This window comes from Pseudorca crassidens, chromosome 3 (assembly GCF_039906515.1).
Source record: "Pseudorca crassidens isolate mPseCra1 chromosome 3, mPseCra1.hap1, whole genome shotgun sequence".
Lineage (NCBI taxonomy): Eukaryota > Metazoa > Chordata > Mammalia > Artiodactyla > Delphinidae > Pseudorca > Pseudorca crassidens.
In genome coordinates, this window is record NC_090298.1 from 59,223,407 (window position 1) to 59,232,915 (window position 9,509).

General features: G+C 41.8%; 1 protein-coding gene across 1 annotated transcript; it reads right to left on the reverse strand.

Annotated features, from left to right (window-relative positions):
• Nucleotides 1-1,092: 1,092 nt before the first annotated feature.
• GCNT4 (glucosaminyl (N-acetyl) transferase 4) lies at nt 1,093-5,700 on the reverse strand. Its single transcript, XM_067731012.1, has one exon. It carries the CDS (start codon nt 5,488-5,490, stop codon nt 4,123-4,125), a length of 1,368 nt encoding a protein of 455 aa, XP_067587113.1. The 5' UTR covers nt 5,491-5,700; the 3' UTR covers nt 1,093-4,122.
• Between the last annotated feature and the right edge of the window lie 3,809 nt (nt 5,701-9,509).

Genomic DNA, 9,509 nt, shown 5'->3' on the forward strand with positions numbered 1-9,509 from the left:
TTGACACACTGATCATCTGTCTCTGAAGCACAGCTCAAGCTGTTTATTATGCATCATCATAGAAAATTTTCTCCAAGTAGTAGGAATAAATTTGCAATCATCTACTTTCCCTTGCCAAGATTTCTTCATAATCGGTTTCATGAAACTAGAAGCCAGTTGTCCTAGTTTAGATGCAGATTTGTAGGCACCGAAGGGAATTAAAAATATATGGAATTGCTAATCTGGGAATCAAGCCTATGGGTCTTCAATACGATGCTGTATACCTACCCATCCTACCACTGCCACTACCAAAAGCAGTCCGACTTCTTTCATGGGATTACATAGTTGTCCAGTTTGGCAAGACCTAGAATTCACCTTAGGTTAAAGTAGATGTTAATTTTTTTAATCTGGAAGCTTCCTAAAATGGCCCTACTCCTTGAGATGGATTGTGATTTATGAGTGTGACATGCATACTCCTTGTCAGCTAGGGAGGCTGGGAACTGTTATAGCTTTAGAAGTGTGATAGAAGAAAACTAACTGACCAGGGGGATTTTCAGAGTAGGGGTGGGAGCGCGGGGATCAGCGATGACAAATGCTCCTCTGCTCAGTAGAGCTGGAAAAGATGGTGTTATTCAGGACACAGGGAAACTCATCCAGAATCACTCACCAACTGAGCCTGAGGATACTGGCGGAGCCAGGGTCCTCATGTTCATGGGGCTTTACAACCAAGGCAGGCATTCTGGTGCAGAAAGAGTTGATTTTCCAGGGATTGACGGATGTGAGATAAAGAGCTCAACCTACTCTATTGAGAATAAACTTCCATAAAGTAATCAAGGAAACAAGAATATTTATCTAGATAGTTAATCTTAGAGGAGAAACCAACTTGAAGGAGAATGAAAACAGAGAAATTCTGAAAGATTCTTTGAGATTTTGCCAAATTAAATTCAAGTTTGTGTGCCTATGTTCTGTGTATAGTGCACACACTGAATTTTTTTACTCTGATGTGAAATTAACTGTGCTCTTCAAATACTGGGCAAGTGTCATCAACTGAAAGAATCTTTGTGGGGAACCAGCACAACCTGAAAAAGGAAGCATCAAAGATTCCAAGGCCTTGGTTTTGGGAGCACATTTTATTGGACAGTACTGGAGAGTTAACATCTAGTAGCAGCATAATACAAAAATGCAAAACCAATCTACTTAAAACTCATACAATGAGAAATATGTCTTTCAAACAAACAAACAAAAAACAAAAAAAAATTAGGAGATTTAGAGACCAGTTGATAAAAATGTTAACAAAAATCAAAACTCATTCCATCATCAACAACAACAGTTATAGCATAAATGGAGTACATTCACTTTACATTCTCAAAAAAGATTGTCATTTTGTTTTCTCTGCAATATGTCTATATATATATATATTTATGTATAATATTCCCATTCTGGAAGGCAAGAAAAATCTTCAAATTTAATTCCCTAAGTTTAAAACATTACATATATTTCACTTAAAATAACCAAAACATTAAAAATAGCAGCAACACTGGTCTTTAAATATTATTACAGTAGATTATTCACATAATGTAGATACATTTGGGTAGCTCTTTCACTATTAATATTATCTAATATAATTTACAAACTCCAAGGTCCTGGTCTCATTGCCAAATGATAATCTAGATTCAATAAATACTATGCAAAGAATAACTATAAAACACAGACTGCAGAACATTGTCCAGACTAGAGAGAATCATACCAAATTGCTTTAGGGGAGAATCAGGTTTGATGGAGGTTTGAAGACATGCAGGGAATCTGCAGGATTTCCAAGGCAAGAGAGAATGATCTGACAAGCTCCCTGGAATGTCAGGAATTGAATCCTGAGAAATATGTCCATGTGGAGAAGGCACTGCCGCCTCTTCCTGGTGCCATGTTTCATTTGAATATGGCATTAAAGTGATTAACCACTGGAAAATTTCCCAATAAACAAGGGATAGAATCATTTCTCACCAGGAGGCAAGACACCAGACCAGGAGGTCGATATTTATGTTTCATCATTTTCATTTATTCTGACGACCAAAGGCATAGAAAACAAGATTTCGACAGGGCTTTGTGTATTTAAGCCTGGATAGTAGGAAAAGTATTTCTACCCCTACTCCTGATCTAAGCCACTGGACCAATTTGCTAATCTTATTCGTTTAAAAGGAGCCCCAGATGTGGTGACAGGGGTTTCTTAGTACCTGGAATCTGTTATAAAAGTTGCCCCTGCAATTGTGGCTTCTTTTTGTATTTCGAAGGTTTTTTAGAAAAGGTAAATGGTTAAGTGTCACAATGGGGTTAGACCTATGTTTGCCTCATAGTAAGACTGCTCGCTGATATTTCAATAGTTTGTCCTCATTTTCAAACCACTTTATATATTATCTCAATTGATTCTCACCCAGAAATGTGTGAGGAAGCCAAGCACCTCCAACTGTTCACTTTACAGACCAAGAAAACTGAGGCTCCTGGAATCATAGTGATTAGATTGTCACGGTCACACACATGGACAAACTGGTAATTTGAAAGGGGTAGGGGGAAAAAAGGGAAAACAAACAAGTTCAGGAGAAAAAGAAAGGAACAGAGAAATGGTGCCACTTGGCAGATCGTATCATAAACTTTAAAACAAGCAAAAGGCATTTCACATGTAGAACACAGACATTTGAAAACATTTAAATACTTGTCTTCCAACAGTCTCATACTGGTCTTGATTACTACATCTTTATGTAGTTATTGAGGCTGACATTGAAACATAAGATCATGGAGAATTTCTTACATGAGTTCCATTATTTCCCAGGAGACAGAAAAATATTATAGCCTGTTCTGAGGACCCCACTCCTGTCCCATTTCACCTCCAGCACAATAGTTACATGAAAATATATGTATATTTTGACTGATTTTGGTAGTTTTCTAAGGTGTAGTTTTCATAAAATATCATTAGTGATTATTCTTGCTATGTCCTTAGGAAAATTAGCTTTTTCTCTCTTGGATTGAAGCTGAGAAGACTGCAACGAACTTAGAGCTTTTATAAGTTTACGTTTGGACTCCACTTGACAGTTGCCAGAGAAGTAAGTACATTATTTTAATGACTAATAGTTAATTTAGTAAGCTGTCATATTTCACACAACCTTTTCAAGAAAATTTAGTGATTCTTAGCTTGACAGTTCCACAAAACAAAATTATACTATTCCATTGTAAAAAAAACTTACATATAATGATAACCTATGAACAGAAAGACTTAGGTTCAATGTTCTGGAGAGTGACACTTTGAACTGTTAATCAGTTTTTAACTTTAATCAGTAAATGTATTAAAGAAACAGCTGAATTACAAAGGAGGTCATTCATGACACCATTGCGTAACATGATGGAAAAGTCACCCAAATCCCTTTGTTCCTCCTCAGGCACCACCCGTCCCAATCCTCTGACTTAACTTCACCCCCTCCCTAACATCCATACACTAGAAATGCCCCCCCAACAGAGTCACCCAACCCTGAATTGAATAAGCGAGGTACCATAAGGTAAGTTATGTTTTTGGCAAGCAGGAAATTGGACAATTCTTTTAGTTCTTCTGAGGTAGTAGAGTCTCTCCTTCTAATATTCTAATGGTTAAGAAAAGTCTAGGGAGCTGAATTAAGAGGCAAGTGGAATGTTGGTCACTGTACGTCAACACTGCTCTGAAACTGGTGGTTATCATGGTTATATAATTACCGCACACTCCACAGCTTCTTCAGTGGGACCCTGTTATGTGGACAACTTAAGATATTAAGGTTGCTGTGTGATTGGGGTAAGCCACAGCTCCTTGAGGGCACTGTATAACTCATCACAACTTGGATGCAATTCCTACATGTTTCTAAAAAAAGTGCCTGGCATATAGCAGGAACTCAATAGATATCAGATTACTGACTGTTGAAAATCTCCCATTTAGCTCAGTGAGATTACAAGCAAAAACATACATAAAAACACCCAAGCAACCACAGACTAATTGTCCCTAAAGGCCAGGTCACTTTCCCTTGTGTGTGGAACGGTAGACACCTTTCAGACTATGAGAAGGTTAAACGCAAATGGTACTGGCCATAGTATAGCGTGCAATTCCATATTAACCTTATTTCCATCATGACTTTATCCTAATGTGGTTGTGGCTGTTTTAGCCATAAATAACTTTTCTGAAGATAAAGTGATCCACTCTCTCTGCTGTTCTTCAAGCTTTTCCGCCAAGCATTGAATCAAGACAGGGTCCACCTTAGAATCAAATTTATTAGCAAACCAATGTCCGTCTTTCATAAGCCACCTTAGTTCTGCTGCTCCATAGATACACACACTTCGGAGGTGAGAGCCAGTACAACTGGGATAGAAAAGGCCTTCTAGATAGTTCCATTTGACCAGGCGGGTCTTACTCTGTAGGTCAGACACATCCTGGGCTGTCCTAGGAATCTCCCCGGGGATTCCTGGTACCCGAATTAAGGTAGCCCAAAAGTGCTCATCGGGCGAGTATGTATCTTTAGACCAGGCAAAAAAGTCTTTAACGAGGGAGCTGTTGAGAACATATTTAACAAATGCTCGACTTACAACAAAATAAGCACTGCCAACAAATATCTCGATGTCATGAGGGGGGGCTTCCTTGGAGACGTTTGTCCTCACTGGTAGTTTCACATATTCATAAGGCACCTGTCTGAGTTCATGGTGATAAGTGAATCTTTCCATCTTAGTGTTAGGGGGTTTCACTGTCTCTAACATATTTGATCCATTGAGTTTCTTCAACTCTGACACTAATTCAAAGTTTGATTTCAAAGGAAAATCCTGCCCACACAGGTTGATAACATATTTCCACTGAACTGAAGACTTCAGAAGGTCTGACAGGCAATTTAAATCAGCCTGGAGTCTGGAAATGTGTGCGTATTGCACAATCTCTAATTTGGAAGCAATGAAAATATTAGAGAAGCACTTAGCTAAATTGTTCATGGCAACTTTGAAGGTATCAGATGATTTACGGTCATAATGGATGCAGTAAATATTGTGCTGGTTGTATATAGCATGGATTAGCCTTTCAACCATAATTGCATCTTTGTGAACAACCAAAGAATAGGCTATTGGGAAGCTTTTCTCCTCCCTTGAAACAAGCTTTTCGTGGTAGCTCCGCAGGGCCTGATAAATGTCACAATCACTGGTCATTGCCACAACATCATCATCATCCAAGTCGATGATGGTTCTTCTTCTTATTTCCAGACTCTTGCCAATTTCCAAAGGCTCCTGTTCATAGACACCTGAACAGTTAATCTCATACCCGATTTCATTCTTAACATGGGTATATCTGTTCTTTACAAAAGGCGAGGTACTTAGCGAGTACTCAACCAAGTAAATGCCTCTCTCAGGGAAGAGGAGGCGTTTCACGTTTAGAAGCTTCAACAAGGAGAACAGCCATAGGGTTAGAAACAGGATGAAAACTTTCTGCTTTAGGTGGTATTTAAAACAACATTTGAATGTCTTCATTCTGTAAGAGAACAAAGGAATAATTCCGTTGAAATATGAAGAGAAAATTAGTTCAGTTCAACCAACATCCACTGGGTGCCTACCACACACCAGGCAGAATGCTGGGCCCAAAGGTGATTAAAACAAGATTCTTGTCCTTAAAAGAATCCAGAAACAAGGAAATGGAAATATGTACAATGGTTGTATGTTGTCGTAGTCTGTGTTAACTATACCTAATTTTGAGAGATGTTGGTTACCAAATAGAATGAAAAATAATGTTAACTCCTAAAATATAGGTACTAAGTATCTTAATTGACTGTATTTGTGCTTAGCATATTTGGGGAGGGATTGCTCTGGTTTGGGCAGAGGCCTAGAGAATTGGATGTTGTCAAGAGGTCATTAGAAATGCAAATGACCCACCTGAGGCTAAAAGGAATATCCATCTCGATGCTACCTTCAGATCCTGATTAGATCTAGATCTGATGTCAAATGGGGAAAGCCCAGAAAATCACTGCTGTAAACTGAATGTTTGCATCCCCCGCCCCAAATTTTAAGTTGAAACTTAATTGCCAATGTGATTGTATTCGGAGGTGGGGCTTTTGGGGAAATTTTTAGGTCATGAGGGTGAAGTCCGCATAAATAGGATTGGTGCCCTTACAAAAGAGACCCCAGGAAGCTCCCTTGCCCCTTCCACCATGTGAGGACACGGTGCGAAGCTTGTTGTCTATGAACTGGGAAGCAAGCTTTCGTCAGGCACAGAATCTGCTGGAGTCTTGATCTTGGATTTCCCAGCCACTAGAACGGTGAGAAATACATTTCTGTTGTTGATACGCCTCCCAGTCTGTGGTATTTTATCATCGCTGCCTGCGCGGACTAAGACACCCACCTTCAGAAATAAGAGCAGTGGGCAGACCCCCAAAGGAGCTATAGTAAGTATTAGACACTAAAATTTTATATAGATTAGATTATACAAATTTGGTAAACTTGCACATTTCACTTATTTATTTTGTTAGGCCCCATTTCCTCACAGGGATTAGAAAGTTAGCCCTTAAGATGAAAAGAACCTGACGCGTTGAGAGAAGGTGGGGGCCAGGGGCCAGTCTGGCAGAATCTGTCAGTTTTACGAACCCATCCAGAAGAGCTCATGTGTGTGCAAAGAAGGTGTGTAATGAGAAGCTTCCCTGAAGTTAAGGCTAAAGACTGAAAAGCACTAAAATGCCCTACGGGGCATTGATTAAGTACACCCACACCCTGTGAAAAAGCCTGAGAAGAATCTGCACATATCCCTGTGGAACAGTCCCCACTGTAGACTGTGAAACGGAAATAACAAACAGTGTAGAGCGAGCTCACATATGTGTCCAAAAAAGACTACATACACCCAGAAGCCTAGACACAAAGAGCACACGTTGCCAAACGTTTTCTTTCTCTGTCACAACTACTCACCTCTGCTGCTGTAGTGGGAAAGCAGCCATAGACTGTGTGCAAATGACTGGGTGTGGCTGGGCTCCAATAAAACTTTATTTACAAAAACAGACAGCTGGCTGGATCTGGCCCACAGGCCAATACTTCCAGAAGGACTAAGGATCTGGAGCCTGGGAAGGAGGGGGATTTACTTATCACTGAATAGCCTTTTGGACTATTAGAATGTTGAAAATGATTATATTACTTTAACAGATAAAAATGGGCTACCTAACAGAAGGGCATTACATGTGCTTATTTGGGGAGCAGCAGGAAATGGGGAAATCCAGGGAGTATTACCCAGAGGCTCGAGGACAGGAGGGCTGACCAAGCTCCTAGACCTGCTTCCAGGAGGTTCAGTTACTGAGAACTGGGGAGGTCTGAGGAGCCCACATACAATTTCCTTACACATCTCAATAAATCTTAAACGAGGACATAATCATTGTACCCAATTTCCTTAGAAGAGGTAGCAAGGCATTTGAACCTGATTTACTTTTGTAGTTTTCTTTTATACAGATTGATTGAAAAAGCTCTCCTAGGAATGCCATACTCTCATTCACCCTCACTTGAATTACCCTCCTTTAAAGACCCATACCTTATTTATCAACGCTGAACTGTTCCGTAGAATCTGGGTCCTCCCCACCACACCTCAGTCTCTCCTCTATGGGTTTCTCCGGGGTCCTATTCTTAGCTTACTGCTCTTCTCACAAACACTCTTCCTTGCTTTCGGGATTTCCATGTATACCTTCCATGTATATACATTGCCAACACCTTTATCTTCAGGACCTACGTCTTGCCCAAGCTTCTGACGTGAACATCCAATTGCTTGATAGACATCTCCACTAGATAGCCCACGGGCACTCAACATCAATGAGTCCATGGCCAAACAGGACAACTTCACCTCTCCTGTGTTTTCTGTCTCAGTTTATCCACTCAATGACCCAAGCTCGAAACTCGAAAGCCACCCGACTCTTCCATTTCCTGTACACCCACAGGATCATCTCACAAATACGCCTCAAATTCATCCCTTCTTCTCCTTCTCCATTACCAGGTCCAGACAACATCTTTGCTGACCAGCATCACACTTACATAAAAGGGCAAAGGTTTCAGTGCCTGCAGATAACCTGATGACATCTCCCCAGACTGGGCCCCTTTCAGGATTTGATAAAAGCTCATTCTCAGCAAAAGGCTTGCACCTCCACCCCTTGTTCCTTCTAACTTGGGGAAAGGAATGCTTTCAGTCAAAGGCAATTCTGGCATGGTGAGTAGGTGAAGGGGCTTTATTTGGACTTAGGACGGGGCAGAATAGGGAGGGCTGCTTGTTTCCCCTGATGTTAAAGGCTGTCCCGGAGACAGACGAGCTCTCCAGCTTAAAGATGTCTGGCGTGGGAAGAAAGTCAGAAAGCAAGGCCTCTGGGCTGTCCCAATTCCCTCCTCTTTCTTCCTTTAGAATTAATTCTTGTCCCTGGCTGGCGAAGCTCAGACACAGGGCCCAGAGGTAGCTCCCCCAGGACTCCTCACAGCGTGCCTGCCGCCTCTCCTTCCCCGGTGCCCTGCGACCCTCCCTCTCTGGGCAGGCAGCCATGGCCTCCTGGCTCAACTCAGGCTGTCGACGCACTAGCTGGAGTCGGGAAGTGTGTGCTCCAAGCCTTCTCAGGAGGGGCAGGGAAGCGCGGGTGCAGGAGGTTAGAGATCACAGTTCTCAACCTTAGCTTTTCTCAGGACACAACCTCTGCATGATACCCACAGCCCCTCCCAGCACAGACGATGTTGACATACATACAATGTTGTAGAATGAATGCCTGCATGCTTCTATGTAATGTTCTTTGTTAATTTAATAATATCATTATTATTAATGCAGAGTCACTCAATAAAGAGTTGTTGGAACTCCCCTGGTGGTCCAGTGGTTAACACTTCGCCTTCCAATACAGGGGGTGCGGGTTCAATCCCTAGGATCCCTGGTCGGGAAGTTAAGACCCCACATTCCTCACGGCCAAAAAGCCACAGCATAAAACAGAAGCAATATTGTAACAAATTCAATAAAGACTTTAAAAAAGGTCCACATCGAAAAAATCTTTAAAAAAAAAAAAGTTGTTACTTGGGGTACTCTTCTACCAGGGGCCAGGGGTGGAGGGATGGGGATGATTTCCAGAGGCGTGACCCAGGTCTGACTGGAGCTGGCTGGGCTAAGACTGGCAATTACGCGGCCACGTCTTTTCTAAAGCCGAAACCAGGGCAGTGAGGTCACCTTCTACAAACACCCCACCCACTCTTTCCCCCTTAAAAGCTCATGGGCAGAGAGCAGACAGGCGTTTTGCTGCCACGAGGTAGTCTTACATTACGAATGATGCCCCACCCCTGGCAGAAGGGGTATTTCCCTCCCACCCACCCAGGCAGACGAGGAAGCTGACCTGCTTAGGGAGTTATCCCCACATGGGCACGAGTGCCTAGTGACGACGCAGAATCGAGAAGGAAATGGCAGCAAGGGTTGATCGCTACATCAGATGAGGTCTATTTGGATAATTCAATAAAACCCCAGCAGGGATGTGGAAGGCAGCATTTTCCCCAAACCATCTTCTTTT

Bases quoted from the DNA above. Each gene is read 5' to 3' on its own strand.
- GCNT4 (XM_067731012.1), bottom strand. From the start codon at position 5,490: ATGAAGACATTCAAATGTTGTTTTAAATACCACCTAAAGCAGAAAGTT.